Source organism: Asterias amurensis, chromosome 2, assembly GCF_032118995.1.
Source record: "Asterias amurensis chromosome 2, ASM3211899v1".
NCBI classification, from domain to species: Eukaryota; Metazoa; Echinodermata; class Asteroidea; order Forcipulatida; family Asteriidae; genus Asterias; species Asterias amurensis.
Window position 1 is genome coordinate 10,978,857 of NC_092649.1, and position 19,140 is coordinate 10,997,996.

General features: G+C 35.7%; 1 protein-coding gene across 1 annotated transcript; it reads right to left on the minus strand.

Moving 5' to 3' along the window:
- Positions 1-674: 674 nt before the first annotated feature.
- Positions 675-19,049, minus strand: LOC139934060 (alpha-1,2-mannosyltransferase ALG9-like). Its single transcript, XM_071928353.1, has 17 exons — positions 18,885-19,049; positions 15,012-15,156; positions 14,071-14,205; positions 13,356-13,426; positions 12,743-12,831; positions 12,086-12,159; positions 11,538-11,599; positions 11,008-11,095; positions 10,226-10,331; positions 9,862-9,950; positions 9,397-9,516; positions 8,770-8,841; positions 8,448-8,577; positions 7,634-7,781; positions 6,069-6,198; positions 4,886-5,016; positions 675-2,932 (listed from the first exon to the last, which is right to left on the minus strand). The coding sequence occupies exons 1-17, from the start codon at positions 18,959-18,961 to the stop codon at positions 2,785-2,787; spliced, it is 1,815 nt and encodes a 604-aa protein (XP_071784454.1). The 5' UTR covers positions 18,962-19,049; the 3' UTR covers positions 675-2,784.
- Positions 19,050-19,140: the final 91 nt, after the last annotated feature.

The window sequence follows — 19,140 nt, forward strand, 5'->3', positions numbered from 1 at the left end:
CGATTTTCGGGTGTCTGCTTCCGGTTTTTGTCGGTAATGATATTCAATCGTTACCAGCTGCAAAGTTTTAAAGGAACACGTTGCTTTGGATCGGTCGAGTTGGTCTTTGAAAAGCTTTTGTTATAAAATTGATATGGTTAGAAAGATGTTGTAAAAGTAGAATACAATGAGCTACACAAATATGCCTCGAAATTGCGTGGTTTTCGTTTTACCTCGTCGACTAACACGGTCGGCCATTTATGGGAGTCAAAAAGTTGACTCCCATAAATGGCCGACCGTGTTAATTCGCGACGTAAAACGAAAACCGTGCAATTTTGAATGATACTTGTGTGGATCATTATATTCTTCTTTTAAAACATCTTTCCAACCATATACATTTCATAACAAACGGTTTCAAACGCTTTTTTATAGACCAACTCGTCCGATACAAGGCAACGTGTTCCTTTAAGGTAAAACTTTCGGGGCACAAGGGGTCCATTATTTTTTTTTCAGTGGACACTCCCAGCGAATTAAAATTGTTAGTTTCAGTTTGCATTTATGGCAGACGATTCATTCTCTTGTATTAGAAACTTTAATCAACTCACATTGGGCAAATATGACCGTCAGTATCGCAATACCAGATTTGCTTTCTTTTTATTTATCAATAGAGAAAAACAATCCCACTGAGACCGAATTGTATGATGTTTCAAAAGTAATAATGTTTATTTAATCAATAATTATCTCCAAATGTATTTTAAGACAATGTGTTTGCTACTTATTCAAAATAATATTTCTTAGTTTCAATTTTTTTTAAGGCTTATTCAAGTTCATTTCCAGTGGTCAATATAAGGCTTATACCATTTTCATCAACCACAAACAAAAAAAACACAAAGAAAAGTTATCTTGTTATGCCTGAATTTTATATGAGAAGTTTAATTTTACAGTAAAAGATCTACTGGAAGATATTTCTCAAGAAGATTAGAATGGATGTTTCATTCTTGTCCAGGACGATAATGTACAATTTACTTTTCATCACAACTTGTCAAATCTTTATATAAAATAGGACCAACTCTATGATACATTCCAATAAGTTTCAAATCACAAAGAATAATTTATAAACTGTTACTTTGATACTTTTAAAAATAACAAATTTGGTTGTCTCCTGATTAGATATAAAATAAACTTTAAATTATTTATTCCTTATCGGCTTACAAAGTGATCACTTAAAAACAATAATCAGGCAAAAACCAGGAATCACAGAACCCTTGCTTGTTTTCCTTTCAAATTTGTGTTCTAAATTTTGTTTTAGAACAACTAAAATTTAAGAAATATAATTTTTTTTCCCGATAGTTATAGAAATCCTCCTACACACCTCAAAAGTTCAGTACAGCATTTAAAGGTAGGGACATATGGGTTGATTTTTGTCAAAGTAATGCTAAATAACAAAAATTTAAGAAATATAAAAAATGTTTCTCGATATAGTTATAGAAATCCTCCTACACACCTCAAAACTTCAGTACAGCATTTAAAGTAAGGGTCATATAGGTTGATTTTTGTCAAAGTAATGCTGGTTTATAGGGCAAATTGCCACTAAAGATACAATACAATATAAGTCACATGTAAAGGTTTCAGCTGAAAACAGTGTCTTCTTGTTGAAAAAAAGAGCAAAACAAATATCACAGTATTTTCATCAAGAACACTGAATCCGTCCACGTTAATCTTGGTGGCAGCTGGTACCAATCGCATCTCCAGGCGCAGCATTCACAAAGGGACACCACACAAATTGGAATCTCTTTTGAGATTCCAATTTTTTGGACATTTTTTTTATTGATTTAAAGGCAGTGGACACTATTGGTCATTGTCAAAGACCAGTCTTCACAGTTGGTGTAGCTTAACATATGCATAAAATAACAAACCTGTGAAAATTTGAGCTCAATCGGTCATCGAAGTTGCAAGATAATGATGAAAGAAAAAAGCACCCTTGTCACACAAAGTTGTGTGCGTTTAGATGGTTGATTTCGAGACCTCAAGTTCTAAATCTGAGGTCTCGAAATCAACTTTGTGGAAAATTACTTCTTTCTCGAAACTATGGCACTTCAGAGGGAGCCCTTTCTCACAATGTTTTATACCATCAACCTCTCCCCATTACTTGTCACCAAGTAAGGTTTTACGCTAATAACTATTTTGAGTAATTACCAATAGTGTCCACTGCCTTTAAAATCAACAGGGGTGTTTCCAGACAAAATAATTTCACAGGATGCCTACTACCATTATCATCTTTTTAATCCCAACTCCAGTTATGACGAGTAACCCGTCCTATTTTAGGATGGGTTCAATGCATCCTATGTATTTGGATACGGAACTGAACCCATCCTAAGTCCTAAGATGATTCCTAAGTGAGGAAGAGTTTGGTGAAATCGACGGCTGGACACTATAATTGGTAGCCTTAAAGGCACTGGACACCTTTGGTAATTGTCAAAGATCAGTATTCTCACTTAGTGTATGCAACCATTTTTATGCATAAAATAACAAATCTGTAAAAACTTTGGACTCAGTTTGTTATTGAAGTTCCACGAGAGAATAATGACAGAAAAAACCCCCCTTATTGCACAAGTATGTGTGCTTTTAGATGCCTAAAGTCTTTTAATATTTGAGTGGGAAATTACCCCTTGCTCAAAAATTATGTTACTTCAGAGGGAGCCATTACCCACAATGTTTTATACAATCAACAGCTCGACTCCATTGCTCATTTACCAAGCCTAACAATTATTTTGAGCAATGCTGTCCAGTGCCTTTAATGAATGCTCATTTCGTCTCTACTGGACCATCTTTTGGAGCAGTTTTCTTCTTGCTGATCTTCCTTCGTTTCGTCTTCAGAATATTATAATCACCATGCTTGACGTACCTCCCAGATACAAACGGAATGAAGAATGCTCTGAAGAACCGATGAGACCTGAGAAATAATGGTCCACAGAAGTTAACATAATAGTTATTTAATAACTTATTGATTTTGTATTGCCCTCTTCCCAGGACCAGCCTGTTCGGGGACGCACAACATTAAAAATTGCATAAGAAAATTACATACATGTAGTAAACAGTTTAAGAAAAGTACACCAGTAACAGCATTACAGCCTTACAGTCTTACATAGCCTTACTAAGCCTAACATAGGATAGAAATTAATTGATACAAGCATGGTATTTGGTCCTTTGGAAAAAAACAGGGGTGGATTTCACAAAGAGTTAGGACTAGTCTTATCTCGAGTTAGGACCAGTTACTCGTCCTAACTTAGGACTATCCATGCAATTTGTATATCTCCTAGGACTAGTCCTAAGTTAGGACTAGTCCTAACTCTTTGTGAAACCGACCCAGGAACATTTAACCGAGTACATGGGTGGCCTACATGTACACACTGAATAGGCCCTTATAGACTGTTCAGGCTATTTTTTATCACACATTTTCTGTTTTATCTAAGGGCAAAAACAAAACTGTAGCCAATGAGACCTGGGGAATAATGATTCCAAAATATGTTTTACATAGGACAGAAATTAATTGATACAGGCATAGTATTAAAGTGTCATGGCCGAGTGGTTAAGAGCATCCAATTCAAGCTCTGGTGCTAATTCACCGGAGTGTGTGTTCGAATCTTGGTTGTGACACTTATGTCCTTGAGCAAGATACTTTACTATAATTGCTTCTCTTCGCCCAAAGGTATAAATGGGTACCTGCGAGGGTAGAGGTTGATATTGTGAATGAAAAAAGCCTTTGGAGCGATATAAACTGTTGCCCAGGTTGTAAACTCCCAAGGGAGCTGAGAAACGTTAAAAAAGGGATGTTATTGGCCATATGACCAGGGCACTAACGTAAAGCGCATTGATGCAGTTATTGTAAAATGCGCTGTATAAGAATTGGTAATTATCATCATTATTTGGTCCTTGGAAAAAAGCAGGGACATTTAACTGAGTTCAAGCGCTCACCTACATGTACACATTGCATATGCTCTTATAGACTTTTCAGACTATTCAATCACAAATTTTCAGATTTTTCCCAGGGAAAAAAAAAAAAAAAATCAGAAATCAGACTTAAGTAAGAAGAATATCAAGCCTGTTGATAGAAACTACTGGGTGAACAAAGAAAGTATTTACAAGAATGGAATGTGCATCAACAGCCTCAGGATTTACGTGGCAGTGCTCCGTCAACTGAGACCTAATTTTATCTGCTCAGTTGACATATTGTGATTTATTATTTGAAGAATTATTCACAGGACTAAATAGGATTAGCTGTCTCAAACTGCTTCCCACCGGAAAGGAACTATGGAATAACTGCAGAAAAATACTTAATGGCCCGGCTTTTCGAGCCGAAGGCTAAATGGCAACACAACACAATGCACAAAACACGCATTAAAGCATGAAAGAAGCAGTCAAACAACTCTCTCTCTGTCTCTCTATTCATGTATTTACACTAGACTGCTTCTGTGACAATTGCATACAATGTTTATGTGTGTTGTGTTGTCATTTTAGACTTTCAGAAAGACTCTGTTATGGTTGTTTCAGGCCATTTACTTTTTTTTGTAATTATTCATTTAAAGATTTATAAAAGCACAGAAAAAGCAAAGTCTTTCACCATAGCTTTTTCTGTGTGCTTTAAACCTCCCCATATCCATGTATTTCCACTAGACTGCTTCTGTGACAATTGTACACAATGTTTATGTGTGTTGTGTTGTCATCTACCCTTTGAGAAAGACTCTGTTATGGTTGATTTTTTGCACTTATTCAGTGGAAGATTTATGAAAGCACAGGAATTGCCCCTCTCTCTCCCCTAAAGTATTTTCACTTGACTGCTTCTATTGTACTTGTAAACCTATTTATGTGTTGTGTTGTTATTTTAGCCGAGGATATTGCTTCGTACCTTTGTGAATCTAGATATGGCATGCTACCAACGATCTCCCATTCTTCTTCTCTGCGGGAGTAGCGAGGTTCTCTCGCTGTTTCTTGGGGTAGGTCTAGATCAATCAGGTAATGGCATTTTGAGATGTCAAGCTGAAACGAAGGAAAAATAATACAAACATTTCACATCAGGGAATTAATCGATTACTTGATCATTGGCTTGAATGCAAATTAATTTTTTTTATTAAGATAAATAGACATTTCGAACCAGGTTTGAGTTTTACAGAGCTGCTTAAGATAATCTAAGCACCAAGCAATTTTACTTAGCAGAGAATGGACTACAGGCAAAATATGCCATATTAACTGTTTGTGCCTGGTTCCCTGCATATTTCCTAAGTGGGACAGAAAGTTGCTCTGTTTCTGCTGCAGGGGGTTCCATTACATTATTAATAATAACGATAATTAAAAAAATAGCAGTAAAACACATTAATATAGCGCCGAATCCACTGCAAAAATGCTCCCAGGTGCTTTACAATAACAGTAAGAAAAACTGTAAGTTTAACCACAACAAGTAAATCAAGTCAATAATAAGATCAACAAACGTGATCAATATAAAGCAGTAAGGATAAAGTATACATATAATAAACAATCAATCACAACAGTAAAAAAACACATAGAAAATAAAAACCCTGAAAAATTGTCGATAAGATACACTAAAGAAAGGTATTTGTAATGATGAATCCAGTATAAAAATGATGCAAAAAAACAACAAGGTAATAAAACATCTGAACAATAAGTTAAAGGCACACGGCACTTTTGGTAATTACTCAACACAATTATTAGCATAAAAACTTACTTGGTAACTAGCAATGGGGAGAGGTTGCTAGTATAAAACATTGTGAGAAACTGCTCCCTCTGAAGTAAAGTAGTTTTTTAAAAAGAGATTGTTTCTCACTCAAATAACAAAAGACTTCAGTTGAGGTCTTTTGTTATGCATCTGAAAACGTAACAAGGGTGTTTTGTCTTTCACTGTTCACCTGCAATTTCGATGACCAATTGAGCCCAAATTTTCACAGATTTGTTATTTTATTCATATGTTGGGATACACTAAGTGAGAAAACTGGTTTTGACAATCACAGTGCCCTTAAGTTAGAAAAATGCTTCCCTTAAGAGATGTGGATCCGGCTATCAATTGAAGTACTCACATATCTAGATGTTTCTTCAAGGTTAAATTCATTCATATCTGTTGGAATGATTCTAGTTGCATCTTCTCCTGGCCCATATTGCTTAGGTAGTTGACCTCTGAACTCAGACTCAATGAACTGTAACCTCCAACTGAAATTGAATTGGTGGATTATGGTTCAAAATCATGGCATGGTTTTCTTCTGAAAGTCTCCATTCAGGCCACGTCCTCTAAACGTGATGTTACGGCTTCATTTCAAAAAGAGTTAAAGTCACCTGGAAATATAATTTTTTTTCTTTCAAACATAAGAGTATATGTATACGAACAATAAAACAATTTTTTTAGTAATTGTTTGTCACGATTTATATGTTTAAAAAATATATAAAGTTGTTTGGGGGCTGACTCCGCCTACCCCTTTTGTGACGTCATTCAAGGCAGACTTTGCCTGCAATGCGTATAGTAAACACACGTGCAAAGTACATGTATGTCCAAGTCGTGAGTTGGTACATTTCAAAAAGTGTTTTTCTGCATTCAGCAGCAATACACCTGGTCGGCATTGCCGGAAAAAAACAAAATTTTTTTTTTGAAACGTACAAACTCACGACTTGGTCCGTACCTGTCCTTTGCAATTGTGTTTACTCTACGCATTACAGGCAAAGTCTGCCTCGATTGACGTCACGAACAGCGCCCTCTCGGGTCGGGGTCTACTCTTAAATTTGTAAATAACATAAGAACTGATTTTTTAAAACCTTAGTTAACTGTTTATTCACATTCAACTCATCAAAACACATAGTGACAAAAGCTTTATTTTGAAAAAATACCACTTCCAGGTGACTTTAAGACTTGTTCTAACAACTATAATACCCTTCTATTTTATTGAGTACAAGGGATTGCCTCACAGTACAAATAGTGCAAGCTTTAATAGACTTTTCAGGGTACATAATCACAGTTTTGCTGATAGACCTTATGCATTGACGTCATCCATCTGCCATCTTAGAGGAAAAACGGTGACGAAACAATCAAAACACACAGATTTGTACGTGCGACGCACAATATTGGCCAATGAACAACCTCCTTTTGACCTCTAGGTGAGGGAGCCCTACTAAAATGACTTCATGTGCACAATATATCCAAGAGGGACAAAAATCAGACCAAAGTAGGAGGAATAATATCAAGCCATTATACACTTTCGGTACAGAAAAAAAAAATCAAAAAAAATCACAGATTTACAAATTATTTACAGGGTTTACAGAAGGTAACGGTGAAAGACTTCTCTTGAAATATAAGTCCATGAAATGTTTCACTTTTTGAGAAAACATCAATTCTCGATAGCGAGAATTACGGCTTTATTTTAAACACATATCATGACACGGCAAAAAGTGCGGAAACAAGAATGTTTTTTCCCGTTATTTTCTCAGGACTCCAATGACTGATTGAGCCTAAATTTTCACAGGTATGTTATTTTATATATAAGTTGTGATACACGAAGTGTGGCACTAAACGCGTGGCATTAGTCATATGTCACGCACTGATAGTGTAGCTTAATAAAAGATACAACACAGGAAGAAAAGACAAATGCTTTCTTACTTGTCTGGAAGGAAGAAGCTACTTGGGAATCGATACCACTCCTTACCGACGCAGACGTTGACGGGTCGCTCGGGGGGTAATGTATGTATTGCTTTATCATCAGCTATACTACCTAGAAGAGGGTAGACATCCAGAGGGGTGTGGTAACCTGTCAAAGTAAACAAACTACCAGTTACAAGTCTGGAAACATGACTTAAATGTCAAAATAGGCGTTTATTTCTAGCAAAGATTATCCTAACCTACCAAAGTGCCAGCACCAGTGTGATTTGATCGAGTAAAATGAGTCTGGTGGGAGTATAATCAGATGAAGTTTGCGGTAGCACCATGTGTAAATCTAGAGTTGTCAACTATCGGTTCTTTTCAGAACCATTCAGAACCAACAGAACCAACACTAATCAAAAGAGTTTTTTACACATGGTGTTACTATAAACCTCACCTGAACAAATAATAATATTTGGTTTTACCCATACACTGATGTGTGTAAGCACTGTATACTCGGTACTTCCCTGAGTTCTGCGAAAAAAATTACAGGCATTTTTTTTACTCAGGTGGGATTGGAACCATCAACCTTTGCCATTCTAGAGCAGATGTCTTACCAACTAGACCACAGAGATTGCCCGATAGCTAGAGACAGTTTGAATCCTATGTTTTAGCAATGGGTATTGCAACAATTTAATAGATGTTGAATTTGCATTCGGATAAAGAATATTATTTGGTTTTACACAAACATCTATATTGTGTGTAAGCAAAGTGAAAAAGAAATAACAGGTTTTTTTTCTTGGGTGAGAATATTTAACGTAAAATGATGTCTTACCAAAGAAGAGTGCGGCTGATCTTGATAGAGAAAGTACAGTAAATAACACAGCAACAGTAGCTGCCAGCCAGTTTGACGACCATGTGTAATGTTGGGGTTTGTATGGAGTGAAGAGATGATGGTACAGTTTCTATTGATAACAATATAGAATGTTTAAAAGTGAGTTTAGGTACTTTTTTTTTAACACAAAACACAAACGTCCACATATTTACATTAAACTTTAACTTCCTCTTAAATATTACCCACCTTGGGGTTAGAACCCATTTGTGAAGAGTAAATTTTAGGAAACCAAACGTCTAGAAATGGTTGATGATTTCCTCACCTGTATGGAAGACATTGTAATGGCCGCTCCTAAGATGAAGAATGGGTAGATGGGAAACAGAAATCTCTCCTCCTAAATACAAATGCAGAGAAACAGAATATCATGCATCAAAGAAATTAACAGAGTTTGCAATTAGAACATTCAATAACTTACCATGGTTCAACTATGAAACTGCATCATATTGTTAGCCAGAGATTCAAAGAGTGATAGGTTTTGCTTTTATTTTTTTCAGTGACTGGCTAGCAGGACCAGCCAGTTTGTCATTGCACAAGCATGTTAGCTTTTTCACTGGTTCGACGATTATTATCGCACGACTGACTACAAAGTGGCTTTCACAGCTTTACAAAATGGCCTGGTAGTTGATGCAAGAATAACATCTTGGTTTTTCCCCCAAATTACAAAGATTTACCTGTGTGTTATTTCTATCAAAAAAAAAAAAAAATGAAAAATAAAAAATGTCATCCATTGTAGAGAATATTTCAATTGTTGAAAGATGCAACATTCCATTCACCTCGGCTTCGGCTCGCTGAACAAAACATTCCATCTATCAATTCATATAAACATATTCTCACCATTGTACATGTTAAACATTAACGATTCAAAAACATTCCATGCAATATACATTACCTTGTGAGCTTGACCGAAGAAGACAACAATCCATAGGTACATGGGCATCAATGTCAACCAGTGGGGTAGAGGCTCAGAACTAGCAAACGGCCGACCCTTCACGTACCAGTTCACTGCAAACTAAATCAGACAAACAAAAATACCAAATTAAAAACCTTGGTACTTGTCCAACAAATGTCGGTCCTTGTCAAAGATAACTAGTAAGTGTTGGTTGAATATGAAAGAAACATTATTTTTATCAATCCTGTAATTGGCGCTTGCGCTGTTGGATGTTGTATAAAATAAAATAAAATAAAATAAAATTATCAAATAGAGGTGTCATTGTGCCTTGATCAATTATATTAATCAGCTTTTTAGTTAATGAAAAGTAATCTTTCAGAGGAGCCTACATTCAAGTCACTTTTAAAATTATTGCCCAACATGTACCATAAGTTCAAAGAACACAGAAAAACATCAGAAACTTACTGAAAAAGGAAGAGCCGCCAGAGCCATGAAAAAAGCTACGTTGAAATTTAGGAATCCATTGATGAAGTAGAAATGAAACGGCTCCACACCTGTCACACAAAACAAATCAATTATTATAGTAAGTTATAGCAATAATTTGGAGCAATAAGAAGTCATTGAAATTCAATTGAAATTTGAAAGTAGCTTCCATAATTTTTTTTATTTGGACACAACAGCCCTAGTTCATAAAGCTGCTCAAAAAAGAATGGCTGTCAACATACATGTAGGGCTTAGATAGATAGCTCAGCTGGTTGAGCACTGGCAAGCAAATCTGCAGGTTTCAATCCCATCGTAGCAAACACCTCATAGGAATGTACATGCTTACCGTATAAATTTGCACCATGGTCGCTAAACACGTTGTACATGACGATGTTGAGAGGTGCAATAACGAGTTTACCAAACATTGTTGAATCAATCCAAACCAAGGGAACCTTTAAAGAACAAAAGAAAAACTCAATCAAGAAAAATACTGCAGTCAAGTGACGCAACACTTTACACCATGGGGGAAAAAATGACACAAAGCAAGAGAAATCATCCAAGCTGTGACATTTGGGTTTCAATCTTGCTACATGGTTTATAAAGCTCTCCTGAAGAAAAACTTCCTGTACAAAGTTGAAACTTGATTTCTAATCGACAGCTTTTGTGGAGAAAGTCATAAAAGTTGTTCATGCTATTCATAAATCTATTTAACACAAACAACAATTTTTAAAATTGATTTAGCAACTGCTGAGGAACTTGAGCTCATTTTCAATTTAGCATTCTATTTAAGCCTGTGTGCTATTTTTGTTTTTGTGTGACTTTCGACTACACCACAAACAAGTTAAAAATAAATATAATGAAATTTATCACCATGGAGGAACCCTTCCTTCATGATCATACTGACAAATAATTTTATAATAAATCCATGGTATCCTATTGTTAAGATTTCTAAGCAAGTGGGTTAACAATTATTTTTGTTAATGTGTAAAACCGTTTTTAAACATAATTATTTTTCACTGTCCAACCGGCTATCAGTTTTTGGTGACATTTCACTTATCTCGGGCCAGCGGGCCACTGCTAATTTAAACTCAAGTAATGTAAATTAGAAACAGAGCATCTTAGACTTACCAATATGAAGACCAATGCCACCAAGCACCACCTCATAAATGTTGCAAGTCGTTTTTGTCGAATCAAGATATCAATGGCTATGGGAATTCTGCACAACAAAAAAACAAACACAAGTATTCAAACTTCATTTATAAACATCTGAGACAGTTTATCCATTCTAATTGGTCGACAGGAGATCACGTAGCCATGTTTAAACATACATGATGTAAACATACAGGCCTTGAAAAAACCCACGGTGCACACAACAAACGCTGTGGTGCCCTGTGCTTTTGCTGTGGCGCCTTGTGTAAAGTTCTAACACAAATTAAAATTTTCCTCAGAGAAGTGTCCCTTGCCAGAGCAAAATTGCTGAGCCCCTTCAAGAGTGAAGTTCAAGGAGTGTTTAAACATGGCCTGAGGAAATAGAGACAACAGAGGGCGCTATCAGATTATTGTGTGTAGCAAACACATTTCCCGCCCCAATCAGAATTGAGGATGCAGGTTTGCTTGAAGATAAAATATGTACACTACTTAAGCTTAACACTACTCACCCTAAGGCTCCAGCAAATGGCCATCCAACCAGTGCACTGACTGCTGTACCTATTATAGCAACCTGTTAGAAGAAAAGAGTTTATACTTCTCAGATTATATTTGAGTTTACAATGAAGTAAGTTAACAGGCAGCCTTTTTTGGATTCACTGAGGAAGTTGAACTGAAGACAATAGACCTCAGTAGGGCGCCCTCACCTAGTGGTCACAAGGAGGTTGTTCATTGGCCAATCCTGTGCGCCGCGCGTACAAATCTGTGCGTTTCGATTGTTTCGTCACCGTTTTTCCACTAAGATGGTCGCTGGATGACGTCAATGCATAAGGTCTATTATGGCTAATGTTTGTTAAGCTCCAATCAATGTTTACCAATTACATAAGCAAAAAGGTCATGGGCTCGAAATCCCACCCATGTGATATTCCAGTGGGTTTTTTTTTTTTGCAAGACTCTGAGAAATTAGCGAGTATGCAGTGCCTATTACATACGTATAGGTGTAAGGGCAAAAAAAACACCAATATTCATAATTTAAATAATGAAAACTGAAATGACTTACAGGGTAATTGTCCAAGTACCATCCAGCCATAGATACCATTGTCATGTACATAGAGAAACTGCTAGGCAGGAAAGCTGTCAAAGAAAATGAGGAAACCATTAATCGTATGAGGTGATGTTAAAATGCAGGGGCTAGAGTGGCTTTCATGTGGGGTGACCGTGTACATTAATTTTGGACGGTATGTTCAGCAATAGGTAAGAGGCAATAAGGACAGAAGAGGGAAGACTATTCCACAGAGGATTTGTAAATGGATAACACTGGCGCGGGGAGAAGCAGACGATGAGCCGTCTCCTGTCTTGTCGACATCTCCATTCACCTGTCACAGCCAATGACCATTCCGCTGCAAATGACGTTGCCATCCTGTGTGCGGACCACTGGAGGGACAGGAAGGACACGATGAAGAAAATTACAGTGCAAGTCTCGGGCGTATAGGTACGAGAATACAAGTCAAACGAAACATATAGCGTACTGAAATCAAACTTCAGAACAACGATCAAACAGCAAAGGCGTGGAAGCAAACTTAAACGCCGACCCCCGAATCATGAACCATGATACGAATCGCAGCATGATTTAGCACAGTCTTTATATAGCAGAGGTTTGTACAAGATTCACATTTGAGAGTCAGTAATGAGAATAAGAGTCTGTTCTTTGACTCACCTGCACTGGATATAAACATGCCTGTACTGAACAGAGAGAAACATAACGTCAGACGTCCAACGCTTGCCCCAAAATTCTTGCAGACTCCCCTGGGAATTAAAAGAAAAAAAACAAAGAAAGTTCACTGGACACGGTTGGTAATTACTCAAAATAATTGTTAGTATAAAAACTTACTTGGTAACGAGCAATGGAGAGCTGTTGATAGTATAAAACATTGTGAGAAAAAGCTCCCCCTGAAGTAACGTAGTTTTTGAGAAAGAGGTAATTTCTCACTCAAGTATTAAAAGACTTCAAATAAGGGTTGTTTTTCTTGCAACTTCAATGACCAATTGAGATCAAATTTTCACAGATTTGTTATTTTATGCTTATATGTTGGGATACACCAAGTGAGACAACTGGTCTTTGACAATTACCAAAGGTGTCCACTCCAGTGACTTTAACAGGTAAATAGTAAATAATAATTAAATTTTGTTTTATAAAGTGCTTTATCTATGGCAGTGTCAAAGCACTTATGGTTATTTTGTTTGGTGACAGCTTTTTAAAGTTTTTAAAGTATTTATACGGGTAAAAGGAACTGAACTCTACTAAATTATTAGTCTAATAATTTTCTTACCGGTAGAAGTACAGCTCACATAAGGCACAGCACAAACCCAGCACACATCGAGTGAAATAAAAGACAAGAATCTGAAATTAAATAAACAGTTTCCAATAACAAAGTATAATTGTGTTGATGCAATAATTAACAGTAAACAACTTTTCAAAAAACACTGTAACCTCATTTGACTGGTCATAATCACTACCACTAAGAACGACTCATTACAAGTTTAAAAACTAGTTTCCAAAACTTCCTGGGGGTTAAACAAAACTCAGTTTTATTATCCCGGTAGGCTGTTTATAAAGCTACATGTATTATGTATTTAGCACAAGGCCTGCCTTTTTCAACATGAGCCGCTTTGTAGGGAAGAAAGACTTGTAATTTTTTCCCAGTGACATAAAGGACTCTACCTATTTGAAAAGGAGGTGTCTCACAAAACTGAATTAGACATTTATCTTGCTTTTTAAAATCTTTTGTACAAAAAGCAGCAGATATTTCCCTTCCTTGTTTTGAATGGTCAAACTTTAGAAAAGACAAAGTCACCAGCCGTCGATTTCACCAAACTCATCATAACTTAGGATGGATCTTAGGACTTGGGACGAGTTAAGTTCCCTATCTGAAGACGTAGGGCGCATTGAACCCATCCTAAGTTAGGACGGGTTACTCATCCTAACTTGCGATAGGATTAATCCTAGCGTTTTGTGAAATCGGCCGCTGTACAATTAGTACAAACCTTATTAGCTGCAAGTATTTGAGCGTGCAGTCTTCCAGGCAATGCATGTAGAAGTACATACGCATAAGAACGAATCGCATAGGCTGGGGAATACTCCCATGTCTGAAATCCTTGTCCATAAATTATATAATGAGTCTGCAAGAAATACAAACAAAGAAATTGGATTGATTAATCGTTGACATTAGATTTAATTAATGTACTTGCATCTCACTTTTTAAATACGAAATTCAATTTTACACTCAAAGTAGACAGTGAAATATATTGTGAATAGGCTAATAAAATGTTTATTTTAAGCAATATCAATACCTGAGTAATATGCCTGTGGATTGTTTTTTACAGGGAAAAGTTCTCCCAGGAAAGCACAAGTGCTTAACACACATTGATGTACATGTATGGAGAAAAAAAAGTAAAATTTTATTCTAAAAAAACAAAACCCCAAAACAAACTTAAATTCACATTCCTATTTGATAAATTTAGCAATATTTCAGATCCATGCTCAGAATTGATGTTATACAGCTGGGGGGGGGGGTTGCCTTTTCATACATTGCATCATCACTCTGCCAACATCAAAATACTGAACGGTGCCCTTTACATTTTATGACTATCTTTTGTATTGATTGATTGATTGATTGATTTGTTGTGTGTACTCAAGTTGGGACAGGCCCATCTAATGTTCGGAGCTTTGAGAGTTTCTCAAATTGGCCTTGGTGCTCCATTAAACATCTTCATTAGGCTTCAACTTTTTCCAATGGAAGTGCCCTTTTCAAAATGAAAATGGCCTCGCCCTCTCAAGGATGAAAATCAAGGTCACCAGCTGATTTCACAACACTTTACACAACTGCGTAATGTTTATGGCGCAAGCTGCGCCATAAACATAGCGCAGGTGGACTTACGCAGTTGCGTAAAGTTTTGTGAAATCAGCTGCTATAACACTAACTTACAGGTTCCCAATAGTTGAATGTCTCATCGCAGTCAGATATGTTGCTGAGTAGAGCTGCACAGAAACGAGCAGATATAAGAATCTTGAGGGCAGTAGAGGCTTGTGGTGTCCAGCAGTACAGACTATCTGGTGATACCTTGGGTGCACTAAATAATCAAAGATGACATGATGATAATAATAATAATAATAATAATAATAATAATAATAATAATAATAATAATAATAATAATAATAATAATAATAATAATAATAATAATAATAATAATAATAATAATAATAACAATAACAGCATTTATAAAGCGCCATATATCCAGAAGCTATGGAGGTGTAAAAACAATCAATGCTACTAAAATAAAAATTGTGAAAATGATCAAACCAAACATACAGTAATGTGTATACTTATATTCATATTTAAATTTATATTTTTACATAGTTTTTAACGATTCCTGTAAGTGGCGGCTTTCCGCTGTTGGATGTCAATAAATAAAAAAAATAAAAAATAAAATAAAAACTCAGATACTGGGGTGCTGTACTCCTTTTTTTTCGAAATTGGGCATTATCGGCTGAAAAAAAAGGATGACTGCTAATGATATTGATAATGACAAATTTCTGGAAAAAGGAGCCTACAGCGTCCCCGTAACTGGGTCTAGAGCAGACTTAATTTGAAAACAACAGCTGCACTATCAATATCATGACTATATTATTTGTCAGTTTGTAATTTATTATAACTAATATTATTTAAAAAGCAATTAGTGAAATAACACACAAAAGTAGCTTTTAACGTCAAAAATAATATTGAATTAAAAGAAAAGCAAAATAGTATAGTATACAAATAACATCTCACCATCAGTCTCACCATTTGCATTTCCATTTGTTCATCTTTCTTTTTTTAATTAATTAATTAATTAATTAGGTAAATATCATTATCAAAGGGAATTAGTCATGAACAAAAATAACAAAACAGGTATTTGCCATGTTTACACCGTAAAACACAGCGACATTTATGAGCCCCACTTCAGTCCGCGCAAAGTGCAGATAAGGCAACGTTGCCTTATTGTGCAACCAGTAGCGCAACAATGCAACTTCCCGTGTAAAAGTAGAAAAATGTAAGCTACGTTCAAAACAAGGTGAAATACTGTCAATGCTAATCAGCTTATGTGGTCTGAGGGTAAAATAAAACATCTTTACTGTTGTTTTAAAGGAACACGTTGCCTTGGATCGGTCGTGTTGTTCTTTGAAAGGCGTTTGTAACCGTTTTTTATAAAATGCATATGGGTAGAAAGATGTTGTAAAAGTAGAATACAATGATCCACACAAATATGCCTCGAAATTGCGTGGTTTTCCTTTTACCTCGTCGACTAACACGTTGGCCATTTATGGGGGTCAAAATTTTGACTCCCATAAATGGCCGACCATGTTAGTTCGCACAGTAGAAGGAAAACCACGCAATTTTGAGGCAAACTTGTGTGGATCATTGTATTCTACTTTTAAAACATCTTTCCAACCATATGCATTTTATAAAAAACGGTTACAAACGCCTTTGTTTTGACCAACTCGTCCGATCCAAGGCAACGTGTTCCTTTAAGACAGTTGGGCTGGTTGGGGATGGGGTGGGGTGGAGCATGGAGGAGGGGTGGGGTATGGGGGCGGAGCTAATACTACACATGAGAATAGCGTCATGATCAAAGGTTTATTTATTCATTTTTTTAAGCTTCATAATTATATTCTGTATTTACATTGAGTTTTTAATTGTAATACATTTCTTTAATAAAATTATTTCTGAACGTTGATTAGTTCTTTTTTGTATTTATATTTATAATGACGATTTAATTCCTTCTCTGTGAGCACAGGCTTTCTCGATCTGCCGGCTCCAAGTCTTTTTCTCTGGATGGGCTGAAGGAATGGAACAAGTTACCTAAACTCGTCAGGGAATCATCTTCTAACTGCCATTTTCAAGAAAAACCGCAAACCTACTTTTTCAGTCAGCCTCGACATTAATATTTTGTTGTTTTTGTTTCTTTGCTTGGTTCTTGTTTAGTTCAGGCGCTATAAATACATATATTATTATTATTATTATTATTATCAACTCTCAAATGTTTTACTTTTTTCTAAGTCTCAAATTTCAAAAGTGTACATTTTCTAGGTTTTATTTTTAACATTGAAAGAGCAATAAATAATAAATATAAACTATGACTTGTGTTTAAAGGAAAGTTATTTCTAGAAAAATTTACTGACAGTAATTGAATAATTTAAAATAAAAAATGGCAAATTGCAAACTGCATGGTCACTTAAAAAAATGTAAATAAAAATAATTAAAAATTTGTCTCATACAAAAACACAAAAGTTTCATTTATGGTAATGATTAATCAAGATTGCACAATTTTAGTAAACATCAGAGTGAAAAACACTTCTTAAATAAACATTTTATAAATCTTTAAAAATTAACAAAAAATGTGATTTTCAAATCAAATGGAAGTCAGCAATTACAACAATGTTACACTTTTACCAAGTTAATAAAATGTTGCCACCATGTGTGTTCAGAATGTTGAATAGGACATCTAATTAGTACATAACTTCCTGCTGATTGGCGTGCCCAATAGTTTTTAATGAAAAGTGGATATACCAAGTTTAGTTCTGCCCTAATTAATAAAGATTGCATAAACCAAAATTAATTATTTTATATCACTGATGTTTAATTTGTAGCCATACTTAACAAAGATTGCACAATTAAAATAATTACTTATTAATAATTATTTATTTCCGAAATAATTACTGTACCTTCCTTTTTACTTGTTTACATTTGGTTGCAATCTACTGTTTTAAATCAATTATGTCAATGGGACGGGCCGGGATGGCTAAGTTAGAGACCCGCCTGCACATCTCCCCCTCTCTCAACCTCCAAAATATTTTGGGTCCACCACAACGAACTTGTCTGGCGTAAATTAAAAATTCCGGCATTGGGCCGATCTCAAGTTTCAAACCACGGTCCCTTGGACATAATAGACAGGCCTACTCTTGCCAAAGTTGTCACTATATTTACTTAGGTTCCCTGCTTTAATATGAAATTCTCGTCTACATACAAAATTTGTTATCCAAACTACTCAGCCAAGGCAAGGAGCAAAGTTACTAAAATAGTTATTACTATTACAAGGCTCTTCCAAGTTTCCCGCCATCTGTTTATGTTTCGCGCAATTCATGAATGGTCAGGCACGTCAATACATTTAAAAACTTAACATCAATAAAGTTTTTATTTTATTTAATTTTAACAATAAAAAATATTAAGTTTAATTTAAAACTGTAATATCATTTTTTTGTTGACTATAAACAATGTTATTTTTAAAATAAGAGTGGTTTTTAAACTTGCATAAATTAACACCGCTGGACGAGGATACAATCTGACACAGTAAAATGGCGTCACAGTTTTCCTGAACGGCAAGTGTGGAGTGACGATTTTCAAAAGCCATTTGCGCGAAAACGCACAGATAACTTTTTGATTTGCACAGATAGAAAGTTGGGTAAGGAACTGTGCGATACTATTATATGATTTTAACTATTCCAACAAAGCCTTTTTTGACTCCCTTTTTGTGTTTGAATGCAAGAGTTGCCGAATAGTGCAACTTTAAAGTAGTGCAATTCGTCAACGTTTCCGAATTCTGCTACTCAACATTGCACAATAAGGCAACGTTGCCTTATCTGCACTTTGCGCGGACTGACTTTTGTGGCAGCCAACTCTGAATTCAGGATTCACAAAAACAAAAGTGGGACTAGGCCCCCTCCTAATAATACAACATTAATATTTTTAATAACAAACACTAAAAAAATAAATGCAAGGTTCTGTCCGGAAAGTAGGCAACAATATTGCTTGTAAACTTACTTCTCCCACGTGTTTGTTACTGGTACATCCCTTTTCGGTCCACTGGACTTCCCTCTACTCCTATTACTTGACTTCATGTTTTCATGTGTTTCAAAAAGCTTAACTTTTCGATCCAAAGCTCAGTCGACGTCAGGTCAGACACACCAACACAGTTCCTTGTTCTTCTTGAAAGTTCATGAGCTCTTTATAACTTGCCACTTGAGGGCGCTCGCTGTAAAATAAACTTTGATGCTGCCATTCACCATTATTATCACCA

What these genes read in the sequence shown, in the direction of transcription:
- LOC139934060 (XM_071928353.1), bottom strand. Translation starts at nt 18,961, where the DNA reads ATGAAGTCAAGTAATAGGAGTAGAGGGAAGTCCAGTGGACCGAAAAGG. An exon ending in CATTCAACTATTGGGAACCT is followed by an intron (nt 14,206 to 15,011) that starts GTAAGTTAGTGT and finishes TATTTCTTGCAG; the next exon opens with ACTCATTATATAATTTATGG. An exon ending in AGCTTCTTCCTTCCAGACAA is followed by an intron (nt 6,199 to 7,633) that starts GTAAGAAAGCAT and finishes ATTCAATTTCAG; the next exon opens with TTGGAGGTTACAGTTCATTG.